Source organism: Lutjanus erythropterus, chromosome 10 (assembly GCF_056507025.1).
Source record: "Lutjanus erythropterus isolate fLutEry1 chromosome 10, fLutEry1.hap2, whole genome shotgun sequence".
Lineage (NCBI taxonomy): Eukaryota > Metazoa > Chordata > Actinopteri > Lutjaniformes > Lutjanidae > Lutjanus > Lutjanus erythropterus.
In genome coordinates, this window is record NC_139326.1 from 9,065,010 (window position 1) to 9,088,134 (window position 23,125).

Sequence of the window (23,125 nt, forward strand, 5' to 3'; positions counted from 1 at the left end):
TGACCCTATTGGAAACTTCTTCCTCCTAAATGCCTTTTTACTTTTTTGTTTTTTCATTTTGTAACATGGCTATGATATGATGTGTGTTCAGTTCCTGCCATTATTCATTTCTTCATTCATTCATTTTTAAAGAAAAAAAATAAATGACCATTTTGTACACTTCTGTATTTTTGTAATTATCCTTGCCTGTATCTGCATCTCTGTACACATCCTCAAGTGGTCCGAACTGCAACGACCTTTATTTTGAAATTCAGAGGTCCTGCGTCTTTTTCACTTCCGTGTCAACAAACAGCCGCAGAGCAAGCTGTAAACGTAAACAGGAGATCTGCCCAACTTTAGTTCTCTTTTTCAAAACCTACATGGGTAACACCTCTACAAACTGAATAAATATCCTCTTAGGCATCAATTAAGGTTTGAAATATGTTCTTATTCTAAAGTACATAGATTAGAGACTGACAAGTTCTCAGCTAATGCTAAATTGTATTCAGCTAACTAGTAGCTAACAATGCTAACAAACTAGTTAACTTACCATTACTGTCAAGTCAACTCTTAACTTTTCAGTCAGTCACATCATCGCTACTCAGCAGGCATAGCATAGCATAAACATTTGTGGATTAATACAATTTAAATAAATAGCGCTAGCTTTACTTAGCTTATAATTCATTCATTCGTTATATGCGACAGGCTCATCGATGTATGTGGCTGAGAACTGTTGTTTTGGACTCGTAATGTGACAGTGTTTCTTGTTCTGTGTGTCTTTGTGTCTCTCAGATAATTTTAAGATGTCTAGTAAAGAAGTGAAAACGGCACTGAAAAGTGCCAGAGAGGCCATAAAAAACAAAGAGTTCAAAGAAGCTCTAAAACACTGTAAGGTAATGTATCGAACTGCAATGATTGATTGAGTCATTCATTATCAATCAATGATTAAATTAATTAGGGCTGCAACAAACGATTATTTTCATCATTGATTAATCTGTCAGTTATTTTCTCGATTAATAGATTAATCGATTCTGAAAATAATCGATAGTTGCAGTCCTGATAAAGGATCTCAGATACTCAGATTCCTAAGGTATTTACATAAGACCATGGTTGTTCATATTCATCTTTTCTAATGAGTTATTGAATGAGGCAATGTATCTCTCAAACAGAGATGTTGTATTTCTGACTTTGCTTTCTTTAATGTGGTTTTAGGCTGTTTTAAAACTTGAGAAGAACAACTATAATGCCTGGGTGTTCATTGGCCTGGCAGCCAGTGAACTTGACCAACCAGATCAGGCACAGACGGCTTACAAAAAGGCCGTGGAGCTGGAGCCTGCGCAGCTACTGGCATGGCAGGTATGGTAGTTTCCACCTGGATGCAGGGTTTAGACCGATACGATCCACAATCAGTATCGGAAGACAATGCTGACTTAATTCACTCATCATCAGATATCAGACTGATCTTACAACAATATTATATTAATAATAACAATAATGATGATACTCAGCAGAATCCAGTTGGAACTAGAAAAAAGTGAACGTATGCAGCTCTACCAGAATGCCGCTGTTCAATCAAATTCATTCTTAGCCTATCATGCTACCTCTCTCCTATGAACTGTGTCAAACAGATGAATTTGTGTTGTAGGGATTGGCAAATCTTTATGAGAAGACTGATCAGTGGGATTTCAAAGCTGAACTACCTAACATCTATCAGAAGCTTGTTGAGCTTTATGCAAGGTAACGTATGGAAAGGTTGTGATGATGAGGATGATGATTCCTTAGCACAGTGTTGTAGTTTTGACATATTTTATTTGTCATGTTATTGACTCTCATCATGTTCTCCATTAACAGTGCTGACAAAAATAAATGTTATGAGACGATCAAAAAGCTGTCAGATATCTACCAGTCAGACAAAGAATATGTAAAGGTATGTAATTTAAGGCATGTGCATCCAATGGAAAAAGGAAACCCTTTTGAGTATTACACAGCTTTTGATCCATTTGTGTTGTTTCCAACTACGTTTGCACATAGTTGGCAAAGGTTTGGCTGCAGCTCATTCAGCTGAAGGAGGAAGAGGCTGTGGACAAGAAAGAATTACTGAAGCTATGGCAACAGATGACCCAACTCCTCTCAGAGTGCCTTAATGAGGAAGAGCAGGACAATGAAACGCAGCAGCATGTAAGTTTCCCCCAAATGTCGACAGCAACATCTAGTGTTTCTTTTTGTGTATAAGCACTTTGCAACACATAAGAGTCCATTCCCTCCAATCTCTAATCTCTAAAAGGTTATAGTCAGAACATTCAGGCTCCAATTTCGACTGACAAACATAATATCCATCTAAATGTTGTTTCGAACATATCTCTATTCCTTCTGCCCTCTGGTAACTGCTCTGTTTGTTTGTGGTCACCAGTTAATCACAGCTTTTGAGAAGGCCATGGTTCTCATGGATCCCATTCCAGGAGAAGAGCACAAGAAGGTCTCCACTGACTACATCAAATGTCTGTCTAAAGTGAGTGCACTCTTTCTGATGTCCACCACCAAAGATTTCCATGGGTAGTTAGAACATGGTCATGTTCATCAAAAAATGGCAGGCCACCTCATATCTCTTAATCAGCTGTTTGTCACGAATTTCTCCTTACTGTAGCTGCCCCAAGAAGAAGCCAGGATGAAAGAGGCATGCGAGTCCATGCTGTCCCTCTACCCCAACCAAAGTTATCCTCTTGAAGTGCTTTGTTCTCACTACCTCAAAGCAGGTAAGATACTGTTGCCTTGCTCATGAAATCTAAAATTACAGAATGGAATCGTTGATTTACAGAATTATGATTTTGTTTGAAGGTGTTCAGAATGAGGATGCAGTCAGCTGTTTCTCCCGGCTCCTGGATCTGGCCCCTAACAATGGATTAGGTTACTTGGGTCTGGGCACCAAAGCACTGCAAGAAGGGAGGTATAAAGATGCCATTAAGGACCTCGCACAAGGTTGGTTTGTACATCAAAAAAGAATGGATTCTGTTCTTAATGTAATAGGCAGCTGAAAGCTTCCTGACCATTTAGACGTTGTGTGCTAACTCCCCGTGATCTGTCTCTTATATTTTATCAGGGTTGAAGAAAATGAGCTCCAGTACAGGGTGGTACAGTCTGGCTGAAGCCCAGTTTAAAATGCACAGATACTCAGACAGTGCTATATCATGCTCCCAAGGTATGTTCAGTTTGCTCTATATCACTGTAGTTATCCAAATGACCTCATGACCACCATCTTCAAAATGGAGCTGTCTTTGGCGCCTGAAGGTGATCAGCTTCATGTGTCTACTTGTTTTAGGTCTGACAGTGTGTGTTTCTGGAGAGAAGGAACTGAAGGTCAAACTGCTCAGGCTGAAGCTAGAGGCTTTAATCAGGAGTGGAGGAGAAAAAGCTGCAGACCAGGCTTTGGAGACATTTTCACAGGTAATGTGATTATTTAGTACTTTATTAAATAATTCAGCAGTCAAACCTGTTTTATTTATTCTGGGTTTAGTTTGTACATATGTTGTTTCACTGTTGTAACATTGGACATGCATGTGTTTGTTGTTTTTCTGTTTTTTTTTAGATCCCAGATGCTGAAAAGGACCCAGTTCTTGTCACCTTTAAAGGACGTGCATACCTTAGCAAGGGACAAGTGGATCAAGCACTTAAGGTTGAAAACCTTTTACCAACTTAATTTTGTTTGTGAAGATGTCAGATTTATTATATCATACCATAGGAAACACAGGTTTGCAGTTAATTATTCCTTTAATGTGTAACTTTTAATCACTGGATAACAAGAACAGCTTAAGATAAATGTATTTCAATACATGGAAAATAAGAAAAATATTTCTTCTATTCGTCACAATATGGATTTATGCAAAGTAATCCAATGTGTCTTCTGTAGGTGTCTTCAGAGCTGGTGGCCTCTAACCCTAATCTGGCCCAGGGGGTCGTTCTAAGAGGACTGGCACAGTTGTCTCAGGGCCAGCAGCAGCTGGCAGAGGAGAGGTAAAAACTGAGTTTCTTTTTGTGTGCATGTGTGTTTTAAGTTCATTCTCTTAAACCGAGGTAAAAATCAAACAGTCCGTTTTGTGTGGTCCAAAAAGGTTTGATTCTTTGTGAACTGTTCTCTCTTGCTTTTCTGTTTAGTTTCCTGAAGGCGACTAGCCAGAGCCCAGACTGTGGAGAGTATTATTTCTTGCTTGGACAACTCTACTGGGACATGGGAGAAGAGACACGGAAAGACCGGAGCAAAGCCCATACACACTTGCTGAAGGTTAGTACAGTAATTACTGAAATTTTGGAATTTTTGGTAGGTAAGGTGGGTTGTATTTCACTATATAGTCATTTAAAAAAAAGTAAAAGAATTGATGGTACATTATAAAAGATCAATGTCAAAATATAAATAAACTCATCAAATGTCACAATATGATATTTATTGCCAGAAGTAAAGTGTAACGCTGAATGGCATCTTATTTTGAAAGGTCCTTTTGTCCGTTTCAGGCTGCAAAGTTAGACCCAAACCTTGGTTGTGTATTCCGCTACCTTGGACATTATTACCGGGAGGTGGCAAATGACCGTGGCCGGGCACGAGGCTGCTATAAGAAGGCCTTTGAGTTAGACAACGATGATGCTGAGTCTGGAGCCGCCTCGGTAGACCTCTGTATGGAGCAAGACGATATGGTGGGTGGATTTTTTTGGCAGACAGTGACAGCTCATGTGTGGTGTTCTGTTAAAGTGTTTACTTTCAGGTGCCTCTTGATATCTTGATCCTCCCCATGCTCCTCTTTTCCTTATTGTCACTTTTTATCCTCCCTCTCTAAATGCCGTAGGACACTGCCTTAGCAACACTTCAGTCAGTGATTGAAAAAGCCACTCCAGGCTCAGCGAAATGGGCCTGGATGAGACGAGGGCTTTATTACCTGAAGGTTGGAGAGAATCAGCAAGCTATATCTGAGTAAGAGTTTCAAATCTCACACAATAAAATGTTATTACTGTAGATATTTCTCATATCATATTTAATTATCTTTATTGACTGTATGTTTATAGCCTGCAGGCAGCTCTGAGAGCAGACCCTGAGGACTGGGTTTGCTGGGAGTGTTTGGGTGAGGCCTACCTTAACCGGCGGAGCTTCACAGCAGCTCTGAAGGCCTTTGGCAAGGCCCATCAGCTTCAGCCCTCCTCCATCTACAGCGTCTACCAGGCTGCTGCTATCAAGCAGACCCTGGGCAAGTTCAAGGAGGCAGTTGCAGAGTATTTGCAGATCACAGCGCAGCAGGACTACGTTCCTGCTCTTAAAGGTTGGTGTTTGTATCAGTGTATCCAAGACCTTCACTTTGGTTTAATAACTACATACTTGTTTTTTTGCCCTTACTCCAAAAAAAGTTGTGCGTACATCCCTACCCTAGCCTCTGCAACTGTTTGCCTCATAGTTTGTTTACAACACACAGAGCTGACCATAAACAGGCCCGAGGCTGTGTGTCACAAACTGCAGTAACAGCCCGAATCGATAGTTATACATATTCCGAATGTGCTCCAAAGAATGATTCCAAAACCCAGATGATATATAATAGTGCAAAATTAGAGTGCATATAAACATAGTCAATGTTATGCTTTGAAGTGCACATCTCTGAGTATATGTGAAGCTCAGCATTTAATTAGATTGGCACGATCCTTTGTTCAGGTCTTGGGGAGTGCCAGCTGTCTTTGGCAAAAAGTCTAATGGAAGACTGCAGAGACGGGGGAGCTGTAGACCTCATTCAGCAAGCCATAAAGAACCTCTTCAGGTAATGACTACACATTTGTTTAATTTGTAGATCTTAAAATGAGATTTGCTGCTTTTGTCTGTGGTTCATTACATCGCAGTATCCCACTTCGATTTCATTGATCTATCCTTTTTAGAGCTGTGGAGCTGCGTCCAGACCTGTCCTGTTTGTGGAAACTGCTGGGAGATGCTTGCACCACAGTCAGCGCCGTGTCGCCAAACAGAGCCCAGATTGTAGTGCCCGCCCCGCTAGCTGGTTTAGACCCCAACACCCAGAGCCACACACTGAACCAGGCTCAGATACTCAAAGTTGGTGAAAGGTGTGACCACAAAGAGGCATATGTTTCTAAGCTGCCTTCCTACACCATCAATGTTCTGTCAAAGCTTACACTGCTTACAAAAAAGTTACCATCTTTTCCCCACTGAACATTAAATGCATTTTTTGTTTGCAGATGTTATGCCCGTGCTTTGAAGCTGATGTCTGAGGCTCCCAGCCTTTGGTATGACCTTGGACTCAACTACTACCGCCAGTCCAGTCTGTCCTGCCCTGCAGAGGGAGACGAGAACTCCCCATCTCTACTCCTAGAGAAGGCCGAGCAGGTAATTTACAGAATCCTGCGCAACAACATTGTTGCATTGTTTGCTTCCAGAATTGGTCTTAAGAGTTTTTCTTCTCTTTTCAGTGTTTAAAAAAGGCCATAATGATGGACAGTGAGAATCGTAACTACTGGACTGCCCTGGGAGTGATTTCCATGAGTAAAGGTAATAATATGCCACCTCAAATATTTAAATAATAAGTCTACTCTACTTACTGCACAGATGGATTGGTTGAGCTACTTTGTACTTGACCCATCAATATACTTAATTGTCCAAAAAGGTGTCTGCTTTGGGTTGATAGTAAAATTTGTCATTTAAAAATGTTATATTTATGTTTTCAGAGCAAACGCCTTTACATTTTGTTTTACTCTCATTGCTTTGCCCTTAGAAATGAACAACATTGGGTACCTGTTTTTTTTCTCTGAGTAAAACAGCTACTTTTGATTGATTTGTGTCACAGAAACTGATGAAATTTTATCTTGCCACTTTCTTTCCGTCACATCAGGTGTTGAGAACTTTGCTCTGGCTCAACATTGCTTCATCAAGTCCATACAAGTTGAGGCAAATGTATGTACTGCACGTTTGTTCATTTGATGAATGGTCATGTCAGAAAATATCCTGATGTTCTTATGTGACTTTTTAACGTCTCATTACAGAATGTTGTTGCTTGGACCAACCTAGGTACCCTGTATTTGAAGAAAGACAATATAGAGGTGTGTGTTACCAATTTTCTCACTGTGTATCTTCGTTGTAGTTTGATTGGCTGATGTTTTCTTTGTTAAAGTCTGGTCCTGTTTTCTCAGCTTGCACACCAGGCCTACAAGATTGCCCAGTCCCTGGAGCCACTTTATGTGAACTGCTGGATTGGACAGGTATAAAGACATCATGAGGCTTGTTGCTTGTTGTTTGGTAAACTACAGTTTTAAAGTAGTTTCCCCATCACTGCTAAAAGTAGAACTAACAAGAACAACATTAAATAGGTAAGGTAATTAATTTACTCGGGTGGTACAAGTATTTCATAAAGATAAGGAATATGAAAGACGTAGCTGGGTGAGGGGCCTCAGTATGTTTTTGATGATTTGTAAAATGAGTACAGAGAAGAAGACATGTCTTGTCTCTCTTGAGCAGCCAGTCATATGTAAATTTCATTTAGGAATCCCAGAGGAGAAATACTATGTACTTGGCTAAGATTTACTGTAATTGGATTCTGTTGGTTAGTACATACTTAAATATAGAGTAAGAGGTTTGATTATGCTGAAATAAATTGCATACCAGCGTGCTTGTTTTCAAAAGACGCAATGATTTTTTCTTTGTCTTTATCTGTCTAAATGATAGTTTTATCCCTTTGTCCTCCTACCAGGCGCTGATAGCAGAGAGAGTGGGAAGCTATGACACCATGGATCTTTTCAGGCACACCACTGAACTCAGCACACATGTGCGTGACCTCCCAAAACCACTGGGTTTGCTATTGTGATACCCACTAATTAGCTAGCTAATAACATCTTTGCTTTAACTTTCTTCGTCACTCTGTCAGTTTTCAGCTACAAGTTTTTTTTTTGCTGCTACTAGAGAGTAATTATGGGTGATACAAAGCTTTTTCTTCAACTCTTCGTCTTTATCGCTTTACCACTCATCTTTCTGCTGCAGATGGAGGGAGTGAAAGGTTATGCCTACTGGGTGTGTTCCACCCTGCTGGATAAGACCAACAGAGACTCTGAACTGTACCGCTACAACATTGTCCAGATGAACGCCATCTCTGCTGCTCAGGTGGCGCTCACCAAGTACACGGGTACAGCAGCTACTTTTGTGTCTGCGTGCATGCAGGATCCTCACATCCTTTGGTTGTACTTGGCTTGTGTGTGATAGATGTTGTGTGACATGAAGTTCCCTTTGCATCCCTCACAGAGAGGATCCAGTCTGACCCTGATGCCTTCATCATGCTCGGTTACCTGAATGAGCATCTGCAGCTGAAGAGGCAGGCCTTACAGGCGTACCAAAGGTGTCCGTCCGGATTTACTGACTCTGCAGGCTCACAGATGAGACTGTATCAAGAAAAAAATGAGGGACAAAAGATGTTGTGCCTCTATTTCATCTGTGCACAATTTGATGCACTGTTTCATACAATTCTCATTTTTCTAATTTTACCTCTCCTTCCACAGAGCTGTTGAACTGCTTCAGTCCATGTCATCGACAGAGGAGCTGGCTTTTGCTCTGGGCAGCTATGGGCGTGCTTTGTGGTAAAAACTACTGTCTCATTGCTGTTTACTTTAGCCATCTTTCACAATAATTAAAGGGATATTTTGGATTATTTGAAGTGGGGTTGTATGAGGTATTTATCCGTAGTTGTGTTGTGGACAGGGTCAACAACAAAAGGTATTTTAGCCACTTGAAATAAAGCAGCATCAGTTTAAGTGTATGCTATATTTAGAATATTTTCACTGCTTTACTGCACTGTGAGACAGCCTTTTATGACTGTAAAAAACACAGTAACAATAACTAATGAACAGATCAAGGCAGTGGCACATCAAACACTCCTGTGTTTTGCCAGGTGAAATGGTGAAATAACTGACCCTGTCCACAGCAGTGCATTGCTTAGCTTCCATGCTGCTGCTCCTCTCAGTTTTTCCAAATTGTTTAAAAACCCTCATACAATCCCACATTAAATTATTTAAACTATCCCTTTAACAAATACTCCAAACTACATTCTTTTTACGTCCCCTTGTGTCTTTTGCAGCACCTCGGGCCAGTGGGACGAGGCAGTACAAGTTTATAATTCCACTCCACTGCAGGAGCTGAGTGATCTAACTGGGCTCGCTCTGGCCTACTGCAGGGCACGACTCATCCCAGAGAGCATCAGCGGTGAGGACTGAGGGACACTGAAATATCAGAGACTGTATATGTGTTTACATGCTAGGGGGATTGTAAATGATCTGTTGTGTGTGTGTGTGTGTGTGTGTGTGTGTGTGTGTGTACTGCAGCCTATGAACGTGCCTTGGCTGTGGCTTCCAGTGAGAAGGATAAGGCTTACATCTTGACAGCTCTGGCCCTGCTTCAGCACCGACAGGGAAATCTAGACTTGGCCAAGACTCTGCTGTTTAAATGGTGAGTCCGCTGTGTTGGCTGGTTTAGTTTTTATGTTTTTGTCCACTAACCAGAAAAACTGTATGTAGGTTGATTGATGTGTGTGTTTTCCTGGCCAGTCTTCATTTTCACTTCATGCCAGTATAAAAATAGAAGTGCAAAGACGTGACACTTACCAGAGATGGATGATCCACCTTTAATAAATTCTTACTTTAGAGCCTGCATTATTTGGTTGTATTTTCAAGCTATAATAAATGATAATAAATGTTTTTAATGTCCATGTCAGTCAGAAACTGCTCAAGTGCTTGTGGCCAAACATTATTACATTCAAAAGTTATGATTCCAGAATAACAAACCTGAGAGACAAAAGATAAATAGAACTCTGTTTACTGTGATTTATGGCAAATGGTATGATAATATATGATATATTCAGGAATGTGTAGATGAAAAATAGGACAGGAGAAGACAGTTGTGACAATAAGAAAAACAACATGCATACAATAAAAAAAGCAAACTCCTGATAATGCAAAATAAATAAATCAAATCACAGGATAAAATATAGTAGGCTATTGGATATGTATTTGTGAAAAATGAAACAAATGTAGGACAGAACTATATTAAGGGAGCGTGGCTAATTCTGACTTTTTCCTTGTTATGGAATAGCAGATAATTCGATTTTCTCTTTAATATCATTAAAAAAAATGTGAGTTTATACTTTCTGGAAAGTTTTTGGCGAGTCTGTAAAGGTTTATTTTATTTTATCTAATTTTAGAAGTACAGTTTTAGATCTAGTGAGTAAAGGTAGGTGTGTGTACATCTTTCCATTCAATTAAAATCATGTGGTGAGTAAATTAGCAAAAGCAAAACAGTTTACTTCAACCTTACACAGTATGTAGAGCTCTGGAGGGGCACCAGAAATGGCTATTGAACAGTCAGTGTTTTATTCAGGCAATTATTAGAGATTATTTTAAAGATGAGAGGCAAAAATTTTGAAGCTCAGCACAGGGCCGGGCATGAGCAGTAGGAGATGAGTGGCAGTGATTGCATGAGGGACTAACGTCCAAGAAGTATTTAGACAGAATCATGCAAATATGGTAATTTTAAAAGCATTGAAAGGGATCCCATCTAGACATGCCAGCTGTTTAGCAGTTATTAATGCCAGAGCCTCCCAACATCACTTGATTGTGCCAAGAAACCATCTGTCAAAAGAAAAATTGTTGTCAGCTGCATTATGACATGATGTTAATTTGTGATAATACTTGAATTTCACGTCCTTGAAGTCTATAACTTTTTATCTGTCTGCTTTTTGTCTCCACAGCTCGATGTTAAAGGAGCCTATTTCAGAGTCTCTGCTGTGTTTGTGTGCCCTGGGACTGGTTCACAGTGATGCCACATTGGCTTCTGCTGCCCTGACTGAACTGCTGAAACAAGGTTCGGCCTCTGGGAGTGTTGTCGAGCAGCGGTGTCTGCTCACCTGCACCTTGCTGGCCCTGCAGGGCAACTACAGTGCCGTGCAAAGAGAGGCTTCCAGAGCTGTACACAGGTAAACTGCTTGTTTGAATTGTTTAGAGTACCCTTCTGATGTGCTGGATCCAACAACAACCTAATTTGACTTCAAAAAATGAACTGCACTTTTAACATTGAATGCCAGATTTACTTAATTCTTGGACTATTTATGTGGGAAAAACCCCTACATAAGGTAGAAAATCTACAAAGATTTTGTGTGTATTATTTTCTGTCATATTTACAGCAATCCAGGAAACCCATCTCTGTGGGTGCTGCTGTCCAGAGTGGTGCCACAATACTACCCCAGGAAGGCAAATGTAAGGCTGCATACACACGCAGACGTCACACACATCCCAATCACACGCCCAGGAAATCTGTCATACACACACACACACATTTCACTGGTGAGCTTTGTCCACCTTTGCTGAACAGTTAAGAAGGGTTCATGGTTTTGCCTGCTGTGTTTTCCAGGGCGGAGCGATGGCTGGTCATGTTGCCTGTCTTTCTAGTATGACCCAAGGAAAGGTATAAGACTTTATCTGTTGTGTTCTCTGTTTTTTTTATACTGTGTCAGCATCCAAAAAACTCAATGCATTTTAGAGCACAATTCATTAAATGTTGACTCTGGTGTCTCTAACTTTTCTGCCTGCAGAGGGCGTTGTTGTACAGCGGAGTTAATCAGCTGGCTAGTGGGAGACATTCTGGAGAGGACAGTCACAGGAATGCACTGAAGACTATGCAGAGAGCTGTGCTGCTATGTCCTGGTAAAGATATATTGTGCATTGTGTGTGGTACACCTCTGGGGCAATTCTTCCAGATAATGGTGTCACTGATATACTGTACACAGTAAATTCAAGCTTTGCAGTTTTGTGACACACAGAGGCCTCTTTACATTTATTACTATTTGATAATCATAATGCTACCTTATACCTACAATTAAAGGAATATCTGTGAAAGTGTGTGTGATCTGAGGCTCCGCTCCTCTCTGTTTTCAGATGATCCAGCAACATGGGCAGGATTAATGGCCGCCTGTCACATAGAAAACACTTCCTGTTATCTTTCTGGTTCTGCTCCTTGCAGGCAAGGACTGGAGCAAACCCTCATGTCAGTGGTTTCTGAGAAAGGTGTGTACACTTGTGCATGTGTGCTTTACTGTGTTTATTATTTTATGTGTGTTTGAGTGTGTAACACATACCTATCTGTATCCCAGTCCGTACTGTGGAGGAGATAGAGCGCCCTCTGGCCCAGAGCCTCGAGGGCTGGGTATTACAACAGGCGGTGACTGGTCTCATGCTGGGGGGACAGCTGGAGCAGGCAGAAGCCCTCTGCTCACAGGTGGGATATGAACATACACACACAACCTCAATATTAATCTCTGATTTACTTCATTGTAGATGAGAGCAGCACATTTGGGTGCTTCTGAGGTCTTTGCCAGATTAATAGCATAAAATAAGAATACCATATTACTTTTTAACTAGTAGGAACCCGAGTCATATGGCCAGTCAGTCAAAGCATTATGTAGCTGCTGATCAATGATTCACTGACTAATTCATTACACAAAAATTAAAGAAATATTGGTTGATGATTGTCCTTTTAGTCTGCCTGAACCTGACATATAAATGCCTTTTTGAATCTCCAGCAAATCTATTTCTGACATCTGCCACTTTTCATGTCATTAAGACACTTTGTTTATCTGATTTAGTTTTGATATTACTTCCAATGTGATGTTACTGTAAACTAATTACATTGCTGTGTTTAAGTGGTACCGCTATGCTTAGTTTGACAGCTGTTTGTGCTTAGTGCGCAACCTAATACTCCCTTAGGAGCCGAGAGAAGTTGAAAGCAGGTCTGTTTTAGCTCCACTTGTACGTTACTTAATGCTGTTTACAAGCTTTATTATTAAAAAGGTCAGCTCAATTTACGTGAATTATTTACTTCAATATCCTCTGCTTTGAGGTCTTTACAGTGGACTGTCTGTTCTACCAAACTAAGACTGTATTCCGATTCACTTTGATCTGTGTTTGCCACAGACAGACATGCATCGACTGACCAGGTCAGACAGTTTAATATTTTCATCCTCTTTGGATGGCCTGAAGATTTTACTGTTCTTCCATTTTTAGGCATGTTGCCTCTAGTTTTTTTTTAAATTTGGCACTGGCACTTTTACAGCACCTGTTTTTGTCCACAAGGGGACGTGGTCGTTCTGACGGCAAAAAAGTGACCAGTGCCTTGATCCCATGTATAGAAAATATTAAGAGTTATTTCACTCAGAAATTAACATAGCTGAGGTAAAACAAATTACCTTCAGACATCTCATGTGTGGCCTCTTCTTTCCCTTGTTGTGTTCATCATGCTCTGATTGCTTTTTCCTCCCAGGTGTTGAATGTGTCTCCAGAACACCCAGGAGTGCTGCTGTCACTGAGACAGGTGCAGTGTCAGCGCCTCCTTGTTGCCAGTGGTGGTGCTGTCCTCCCAGACTCTGCGCTGGAGCAGCTGAACAACACAGTGATGCTGAACCCCACCAACCTCGGAGCATGGCATGTAAGCGGACACTTCATTATTATGTACAATACCTGACCAGTGTTTCATGTTGCAGCAAATAACTAATAAGCTGTTCCTGTTTAATTTCAAGCACCAGTAGTTTAATAGTACAACATCTTAGACGAAGCTATTCCACATTGTTCACACAGGCGTACTGTGTATACAACCACCCCAAACAAACTCTGTCACATAGAGAGGTTTAAAAATGTTGATGCTCTCAGTCGTGAGTCACTTGTTTAAATGAAATCATGAAATGGTGAGATGTTTTTTTTCTCCTCGCTGTTTCCACTGAGAGACACTGGCCTAATGAAGACCATTTATGTGCCTTGCTTGAGACCTCAGATTGCTGCACTTAACATCAAATGGGTGCTGCCAGCAGGGGAGAAGCAGCAGAGATGCCAGGCTCTCTCTTTCAAGCCGTGAACATATCGGCCGATCGTAGCCACGGTTAATGACCACGTTACAGTGTAAATGTGTTGAGTTAAAATGTGTCGCTAGATCACATTCAGTGCAGAGACAAATTACATGCAGACATTACTGAATCAACATGCAGACAACAGCTCTGTGTAATGATAGCAAATAATTGTCCATGCTTTTTCTGTCTTTTTTTTTATCTTGTTGCTGCAGGCAATGATATAGAAAGAGAAGTCATTGTATGGTATTTGTAGCTGAAGATACTACCATTTTTCTACCAGTAGTTTTATATTTGTTTCAATTTCGAGCTAGCTGATTAGTCGATCGAAAGAAAATTAATTGCCAACAATTTTTGAAAACCAATTAATCATTTGTAGTGTTTCAGATATTTGTCAAAAATGTTAAATAGGCTCCAGCCTCTCAGAATTAAGAATTTGCTGCTTTTCCTATTATTTATGACAGTAAATGAAGAGTCTTTGGGTTTTGGACTGTTGGTTGGACAAAACTCATTGTGATGAGTATTTTACACCATTTTGATAATCTTTCTGTCTCTAACGATCTGTTCCCCGTCTTCCTTCGCCTCTCATATTCCTGCTCCCACCTGCCCCTCTGTAAATCTCCCATTCTCACCTCTTCTCACCACTTATCCATCATCTTCCAATCACCCTCCGTCTTGCAGTGGCTGGCTGAGGTGTATCGTAGCCAGGGTCTGCTGGTCCAGGCGGTAATGGCCTACAGGCAGAGTTTGCAGCTCGCCTCACAGCTCGGCATACACAGCAGCCAGATAGCCAGCCTGCTCCGCCTGGCTCTGCTGGCCCTCGGACCCTGTATGGTGAGTTCCTGCATATAAATCTAGATAAGAAATATTCAGAATTTTAGGGTGGTGAAATACAGTTATTACAGCACAACTATTTATATGTTGCAAATTTAGTGGCACTGCAAAATAGAGCTAAAAAGTAGCACTATGTAAGGATGGTAGCACTGTTTTTCTTCTGGCCCAAATGTAATGTTTGAGCTATATGGACTATGGCTGCACAATGTGGTTTAAAAATCTCTGCATCACTATAGTACTTCATTATAATGCTGTTTTATCAACCATTTTTCCTCCATCAAAACATTGCAGCTTCAGTGATTTGGATATTGCACTTAGCCATGTTGATTTTGATAATATTTTAATTAATTATGCAGCCCTGCTAAGGACTAGCATCATTTTAGAATAACAACAAGCATTTTACTATGCACACATAAGGCCAGAGGCACCTCCCCTCTACATCCCCGTCACCTGGGCAGAAATGAGGCAGAGGAGATGAAAGATGGATGAATATCCAGCAGAATTATAGGATCAGAAGCCAAGGCCAAGTGGAAATACAAACAAGACAAGAAGCTGCCTTTGTGACTGAACTGGAGGGGATGTGGTTTTTAGTCCACCACTCACAGGACACTGAATCCCATAGCTGCTTTCCATAGTTAAATACAGCTCTTCTCATCATCTAATTTTGATTACAGCCACTGACGGCTCATCTGAAAGCAGCTGCTGGCACAGAGGAGGCGGGTGTTATGAAAATTGTTAGAAAAACAATACTGTTAAAAGAATTACAAGTTTCTTGAATATCTCTGAATTTTATGTTGCATGTTCTCCCCCAAATTAAAAATGCATCAGGGATATGGAGCTTCACTGAATGTAAAATAGCAGACTCAATGCAGAATAGAGCTGCACCTGCCCTGTTTTTAGGTATTCATGAGTTTGCTACTATTCTTGCTGTTCGGGGTGATTCCTCTTTGGGGTTAATTGCACACTTCTCCATGAGCTAAAGAGATTCATGCTGTTTTTGTGAAAGCTGGGTTATAATATGTGTATGGTAATAATTGATCATGCAGCATGAACACCATTAAAAGAAAGTTACTTGCAAGTTCTGAGGCAAAATGCCTGAAAGATGCTTTGTGAAAACCAAAATTACAAACATATATTCAAATCAAGCACAGTCACAGCACTGAATTTTATTTTTCAGCAAACACAACAAGGAGTCAAAGGATTTAGTTGCTCAGCTGAGAACAAGAAGCCTTCCTCTGGTCCTTGAAGTTGGCATTTTTAAAAACATCCATGAGGACAGCAGGTTGTGTGAATTATGCGAATCAGGAGAAGCTGAGAATGAATCAAATTTTCTTCTGGATTGTCATTATTATGATGAGTTAAGAATACAGATATTAAATGAAATGCGGGTTCAAAATCCAGACAATGACAGAATGGAATTGTTTAATTTTAATGCTTATATGTTGGCTATCTTTGTCTCTAAAGCTTGGAAAAAACATGAGGGTGGTTTATTAGTTTAATATGACTTGTAATTTACGTTGCTACTCTGGTTTCTGGCCTGTGTTTCTAAATAATATCTTGTAAACCTTTCTGGACTGGGCACATGAAACAATAATACATTGATTAAACTTGATTTTATTTAGGCGTCTCGTTGCTTGTTTTATTCTTAACCCTGTGTAATCCGACCTCTCAGGCCGGCGTCCCAGGGAACGACTGGACAAACTTGATACTAGAAGCCACCACCGAGGTCTTGAAGCTGGCTTCATCCCCCATGGCGCTGCTTTTCCAGGCTCTGCACCAGTATGTGACAAAGATGGGCGCCAGGTCAGTGCTTCTCACTGTGTTCGGTTTCCACTGCAACAGGTAATATGCAAATACACATGAATGTTGCAGGCGTGTGGGTGGTTCTGCATAGTTTATGGAAATGATTTTATCCCATTGCTGTGTTAGGGATAGTGCAGATTATTTGGTGTGGGACTGTATGAAGAACGTATTGATAGCCGGTGTATTAGATACAGTAGATGCTGGTTGGCGCACATCTAGTTAAGAGAAGCAGAGAGGAGGAGCAGCAAGGAGGCTAAGCAATGAACTGCTGAGGATGGGGTCGACAAGAAAAGGTACTTTAGCCACTAAAAAAGGTCCACCTTAAAAGAAATCACTATCAATTGAAGTGTACACTATATTTAGAATATTTTCACTGCTTTACCTTCCTGTCAGGCAGACTTTTCTGACAGGACTTCAGTGAACCTAAACAATTCTTTTAAAACATCAATGTCACACAATAACACAAACAACCTAACAGATCAAGGAAGCAGCAGACCAGCCACTTCTGTGTTCCACAAGTTAAAATGACTGATTTTGCCCATGGAGTTTGGTTGGTTTGAGAAGAGTGATATTTGGCTTTTATAACAGTGGTTTCCCATCAGAAAAGGCTGTCTGGTGGCAAAGTGAAAATATTCTAACACTTAAACTAATGTTTTTGTGGATAAAATACATTGCACAAACTAGGGGTGGGCCGACCACCACCTGCTATAGCTAATACACTTACTATCAATAAGTACCTCATATAACCCCGCTTCAAATCCAAACTATCGCTTTAATTGTAATATATCATCATAACTGATTAAATTAATCATAAGATTTCTGTAACTTAAGATTTATTCCCCCATCTGTCTTTTCAAGATGTTGGTACTTAAGAAACTTTGGCAAAGACATTTACAAAGCAAAGTTTTGCTGTCTTGACATAATAGCCTTCTGTCAGTACCTCACAGGCCGGCCAGGAGGCTTAATTAGACCACCGCATTCATCTGAGAGCCGAGGAGAACAAATATGCCAAGCATGAACTGGCTAAATTTCCTTGAGAGATGCTGCAGGAACTCCACTGTGCCAAGTATAATCACAACATCAAGGGCCCTGTCATGCCAGAGACAAGTTTCATTTTATCTTGTATACTGGAAACAGAATTTTATTTTTGGGGGATGTATTTTTAAGACTTTTTTAAACAACACTTAGAGTGGAGTGGCTTGGTTGGAAAACTCACCACTGATATCTGTTGGTTGATAAGTGAACGAAGTCCCTCCTTTTTCCGGTGGGACCTTACTTCAGAAAAAATATGTATGGTAGTCAGTGTGAGAGACATTTTTTTTTTTTCAATCTCCTCTGAATTGTGCCATGAATTGCACATTAGAAGTTTGTCAACTTAAAAGATAATTTTATACAAGTCAAGGAAGTCGCGACTTAATGTCTTGTTGTTGAAAACAAACTTTCTTTGTAAAACTATAGTTGTTTATTTTGTAAAAAAAAAAAGAAAGTATGTGTTAAATTAATAACTTATTTATAACAACACATTACGCAGAAACATTTTCAAATCTCAAGTCAACTTTTAGCCCTGCCTTAATGTAATGTCCTATGAAATCTGTCTTATGCCTTTTCTTTAAAATTCTCAATTCTGTGATTCCGGCTGTGATGATGTTATCACAGAAACTACAAAAAGACACTGAATACAAGTAAAGGATATTTATACCAGCCCTAATAACTCTGCCTGATGAAACCCAGAGGCATGAATATGGATATTAGATGGAAAGAATGTTTTTATTCTTCTTGATATCAGCATGTTGTTTTCCAGTATTATTATACTGAATAATTATCTCACAATGTCTTTTCTGTGATTCATTTGCTTCGGTGGTTTATACAGGGTTTTCATGTGTACTGGCTGGATAAATGTCATAAGACAAAAGTCATTTTAATTTCCTTTGAGGACCAGATGGACTGAGACTGATATGGACTTGACGTTATCATTACTTGATGCTCTGTTGGTGCCGTCTTTCCTGCTGGGACTATTGGGAACGTAACACAAACCCAACCACTGATAACATATGAGCTGCCTTTGCCCTTTTCTGCGTGTGTCTGCAGGGAGACCAGGCGCCTGTTGGAGAGGCTGGTGTACGTCCCATCTAAAAACTTCCCAGTGACCGTGGTGCAGGTGGCCAGCTGGTACCTCCTCAGACACTTGCATGCCAAAAACGACGAGGAGCTAATGAATGTGAGCACACAGCTGCCTCGTACCTGCACTGGCACCACATCGAACCATTTCTGTGGTGATTTATATTCATTTAAAATGCCTGGTTCCAACCACGACTTCAGTGGAAACAGCGCACACATAGCGAGACTGATATTAATCATAGTCATGTTTCTGTGCTGGTTGTTTACTTTCACCACAGCTTTGACAGTGGGCATATTTTCTCTTTCTCTTTTTGCAGATCCTTTTGCAACACGCCAAAATGAATGGAGATCAAAGACTGCTGGAGTTTCATTCACTGCTTGCCTCTTCGTCATCCTGAATGTTGTCAACAACTACATCACCATGAAATCATGCAGCTGAGCAGGTTTATCCACAGGCCTGAATCATCATTAGTTCAGCTTTTCTGGGTATCAAGGGTCTCATATTAATCATGACATTCATTAGCTTAACATAATTCTTTATTTTACAGTATGCAGTCTTTAGGAAATTGAATATCATGAGCATTATCACATATTTCAACATGTTTACAGAAATCAGTGTCCACATTCAGGCTGAAATAAATGCTTTTTGCTCGGTGTACAAAGATTGTCTCATTTTTGTAGACCCTTATTGGTGATTTCAGGTTTTTAAAAAAATTAACAAGAGTTGGTATTGGCCACACATTTGTACAAAACATGCTTTTCCAATAACACATACAGCAGATTAGATCACAGAGTATGTATTACATTTTCAAGTATTTTACATACTGTTGACATTGTAGTCTTACAGAAAAAGTAAACAACTGCAATCAAGTCTTTCTTTGATGGTGGATTTCCATGCAGCCACTTCATGTGATGCTTTCTGCCTCGCAACCAAGAGAACTTTATAAAGATATTCATCCTGGACCATTTGTCTGGGATTTTGACAAAAGCACTGTGACAAAAAAAACAGCTTTTATTCCTGAAATGTTCTTTATTTCTTTGGCAACAGCTTGTCAAAATAAATGGCAACCCCAAAATATATGGGAATAGTCTGCTATTGATTTACCACTTAAATATTAGTTCTGTCCCTGAGAACCCCAGTTTCAATTGAGTTTAAATATGACGCTCCAACTTGAGTGATGTAAGATCTCTTACATGGAGCATGAAGTTAATTTGCTGGGCTCTGATAAATTCCGACCAGGTCGGACAGTTTGCTTTAGTGCTTATTGGTTGCATGTTGGTTTTGTTTTATAGCTGTTGCAGTATAATCAATATACATTTTTTCCAAAACACATGTAAAAGCGAAACTTAATGAAACCTTAATGATCCAATCAATTTTTCAGACATATCAGAATTGGATTTAAGATATTTTAAGGCCTAAAATTCAGATTAGTGGATTTCAGACTTTTCAAGGACCCACAGAAACCCTGAAATTAGAACATTATTGTAAACTTATTGTAAACTTACAGCTGTTTATTTGTGGAAGGAAAAAGCAGGAACTTTGAGACCTGTTAGCAAAGTATGATGATACCCTGAGTTGACAATTTTAATAATAACAGCTTTAGTTTTCCCTCCACCACAGAAGAAGACCATCTGGTAGTGGTTTCTTGTCTCTTCTGTCTCAGAGCAGAACCACTTTTCAGGTCTTTACACCTTCTCAGATGTTAACTCGACAAACGTGCTTGGTCATGAGAGTGCAGATGTTTTGGCCACAGCCCCAGCACAACTGCTGGATGTGTGGAGACCCCTGCTGGGTCTTTCTCTTGCACAGTGAGCACACATCCACAGCAGCAGCATGAGACGCTGCACCCCCAAGTCTCCCGCTGGGATTTCTTAGATTCTTAGCCACAAGCTGTTGCAGCTCTGTCAATATGGCGGCGTTTGGTGCCTTTGCGATGCCCACCACCTGCACTCTCTTGGGATCAAACACACAGTCCTCCTCCAGACCGCTGGGCACAGCTTTCATGCCACAGTTGGGGGGCACCCAGGCCGTGTCATAGCCCTGCGAATTCCAGGTGTACTGCATGGGATGGTTGTCCTTGTCGATACGCTTGACACGGCCGACGCGCACACGTAACTCCAGGGCCACACGGTCTGAAGGGCTATTACGTAATGGATAACGTTCTGCCTTCTTCTTATCACGACTGACATACACACCCGGTCCTAGCATGCCACCTGTGGACTGCTGAAAACCATTGGCGATGATGAGCCGTGCATTGGCGATGCTGGTGCCATGGTACATGGTGTAGACCCCCCGGTCTTTGGGCTCCTGAAATGACCCCAGCTCCACTTGAGGAGAGTCATCATCATATGTCACCTCCCAGCCAAAGAACGGCAGTGACATCCTGCTTTTACAAAGGGGGGGCCGTTCAGGACAAGCAGCTCTGTGAGGAAAAATATTAAAAAATCATGTTTTACAATTCTGATTCCAAAAAAAGTTGTGTATAAAGCATAAATAAAAGCAATGTAATGATTTGCAAATCCTTTTCAACCTAGATGCATTTGAATATAGTGCAAAGACAAGATATTTGATATCAAACTGACTGTGCACTCATTCAGAATTTGATGCCTGCAACACTTCCCAAAAGTGTTGGGACAGGGACATGTTTACATCACCTTTTCTTTGAACAACACTCAGTAAGCGAAACCCTGTCCCGTTCTTACTTGACATATAGGAACATCCCTGAAAATGACATTGTCTAGATGGCTGCACACTCCAAAAGCTGTATGTACCTTTCAACGCTAATTGTGCTGTCACAGCTGTGACAGTTACCCATGATGCCGTGGGCACTAACACAACAGCAACTTTTTCCTCTCTAACCTTAAGGACATAAATGAATGGATATCACTTTTCAGGATCAGTGTTTTCAAATTTATTGGATGTAGCTTTTGTTCTCTGATGGACATGGGGTTGTATAGTAAATAGTGTTGCACCATCATGTGACCCATCGCATTCAGTGCCCCAGTTAGGAATTTCAGCCATTGCTACTCTAAACATTTTTATTCTTATTTGCAAACTAAATTTGGCAGCTTTTGCCAAAAGCTGACTTCATACACATGGGACACAGGGGTCATGGTATTTTGATAGCTGTAATAACATAAAACATATATCCATAGTTTTGACCGGTATGTGTCAGAAAAATCAATCAAATAAAATTACAACATACTTTTTTTTCGAACACATATACAACCAAATATTTGAGAAGGTCAGTCTTGTTGATTTTCTCAATATATCTAGCTAAATACGAGGCCCATTTAAGCTTAAAGCATTAAAACTTACCGTCAGTGAGGTTTATGTGTCAGCACACTTTTACTTTCGCTTCCGTATGTTTCTTTTGCATGGTGGATGACGTCACGGACATACTTCCCAAAGGCCGGTTAGCTCAGTTGGTTAGAGCGTGGTGCTAATAACGCCAAGGTCGCGGGTTCGATCCCCGTACGGGCCAGTCATTCTTCTTGTCGTATGTACAATATGTGTCTCTCATTTGCTATAGACAATGCTCCCCACGGTCCCAATGAAAGTTTGCAGTTCCCTCGAAATATCTATACCTTCTTACAGTTACTGATTCCGGTGATGGGAATGACATGTAAAAAATATGCGCTTAAAAACTATTGCCGGAAACTGGGTCATTTTCTTAGATCTGCGCCGGCGGAAACTACAGTGTACAGGTGTGTTTAAATATCACTGACATGGGGTGGAATGTAACTAAGTACATTTACTCAATTACTGTGCTTACGTACAAATTCGTGTTATTTGTACTTCACTTGGGTATTTCTGTTTTATGCATCTTTACTTTACTTAACTACTACACTAAATCACAGATGGTGATATTGTACTTACTCTACTGCATGTATAATTTATTTTTATTTATATATGCATATACTTAATACTGGAAAATTACTGTTGATACTTATGTAAATTTAATATCAGATACTTAGAAACTTCATAAGTCATATGGATGCACTATTTTAGGACAATATCTTTACGTGTGATCTCTGGGTACTTTTTACACTATATTAACAATATACTGCCAAATTAACCTGACCTCACCCTTTCTCCTTTCTCCTGTCCTTTCTCCTCACAGTATTCGCGATTTGAAATGAATATACACTTTGACTGACATCGTATAGTTCATATATCCAAGTCTAGAACGGGTTCAACATGGCCGGTTAGCTCAGTTGGTTAGAGCGTGGTGCTAATAACGCCAAGGTCGCGGGTTCGATCCCCGTACGGGCCAATTGTGTTTTTTGTCAGTCAGACAACTGTCTTTTGCCATTTTTCCCAGGAGCTGTTGATGAATTGGCTTATGACATCCATTAAAGATACACGAGAATCCACTTCTGCTTTTTAAGGAATTGAGACTACAACTATCAATTATTTTAATCACCAATTTCTGTGCCGATTATTTTCAAAATTAATCAATTAATCTGTAGCCCTATGTGAAAGAGCC

The 23,125-nt window shown here is 40.3% G+C and overlaps 2 protein-coding genes and 2 non-coding genes across 4 annotated transcripts; 3 read left to right on the forward strand and 1 right to left on the reverse strand.

Annotated features, from left to right (window-relative positions):
• Positions 1-28: 28 nt before the first annotated feature.
• On the forward strand, positions 29-19,339 carry skic3 (SKI3 subunit of superkiller complex). Its single transcript, XM_084728143.1, has 41 exons — positions 29-411; positions 772-872; positions 1,192-1,335; positions 1,625-1,716; positions 1,831-1,906; positions 2,011-2,157; positions 2,390-2,488; positions 2,624-2,732; positions 2,815-2,955; positions 3,077-3,175; positions 3,296-3,420; positions 3,563-3,649; positions 3,884-3,987; positions 4,129-4,255; positions 4,483-4,662; positions 4,812-4,936; positions 5,029-5,279; positions 5,663-5,765; positions 5,881-6,063; positions 6,196-6,343; positions 6,427-6,505; positions 6,846-6,907; positions 6,997-7,053; positions 7,144-7,212; positions 7,701-7,775; positions 7,988-8,129; positions 8,246-8,339; positions 8,500-8,577; positions 9,075-9,199; positions 9,319-9,442; positions 10,740-10,964; positions 11,172-11,244; positions 11,399-11,452; positions 11,580-11,691; positions 11,923-12,051; positions 12,138-12,262; positions 13,304-13,468; positions 14,562-14,714; positions 16,387-16,517; positions 18,606-18,735; positions 18,953-19,339. The coding sequence occupies exons 2-41, from the start codon at positions 783-785 to the stop codon at positions 19,031-19,033; spliced, it is 4,713 nt and encodes a 1,570-aa protein (XP_084584269.1). The 5' UTR covers positions 29-411; positions 772-782; the 3' UTR covers positions 19,034-19,339.
• A 497-nt stretch (positions 19,340-19,836) lies between these two features.
• LOC146320016 (uncharacterized) lies at positions 19,837-21,355 on the reverse strand. The gene has a single exon (XM_084728145.1). It carries the CDS (start codon positions 21,016-21,018, stop codon positions 20,332-20,334), a length of 687 nt encoding a protein of 228 aa, XP_084584271.1. The 5' UTR covers positions 21,019-21,355; the 3' UTR covers positions 19,837-20,331.
• A 691-nt stretch (positions 21,356-22,046) lies between these two features.
• trnai-aau (transfer RNA isoleucine (anticodon AAU)) lies at positions 22,047-22,120 on the forward strand. Its single transcript has one exon. It is a non-coding gene; the product is annotated as a tRNA-Ile (tRNA).
• A 718-nt stretch (positions 22,121-22,838) lies between these two features.
• On the forward strand, positions 22,839-22,912 carry trnai-aau (transfer RNA isoleucine (anticodon AAU)). The gene has a single exon. It is a non-coding gene; the product is annotated as a tRNA-Ile (tRNA).
• The last annotated feature ends 213 nt before the right edge of the window (positions 22,913-23,125 follow it).

Bases quoted from the DNA above. Each gene is read 5' to 3' on its own strand.
- skic3 (XM_084728143.1), top strand. From the start codon at position 783: ATGTCTAGTAAAGAAGTGAAAACGGCACTGAAAAGTGCCAGAGAGGCC. The intron at 3,650-3,883 runs GTTGAAAACCTT...TGTCTTCTGTAG, and splicing joins AAGTGGATCAAGCACTTAAG to GTGTCTTCAGAGCTGGTGGC. The intron at 7,213-7,700 runs GTATAAAGACAT...TCCTCCTACCAG, and splicing joins TGAACTGCTGGATTGGACAG to GCGCTGATAGCAGAGAGAGT.
- LOC146320016 (XM_084728145.1), bottom strand. From the start codon at position 21,018: ATGTCACTGCCGTTCTTTGGCTGGGAGGTGACATATGATGATGACTCT.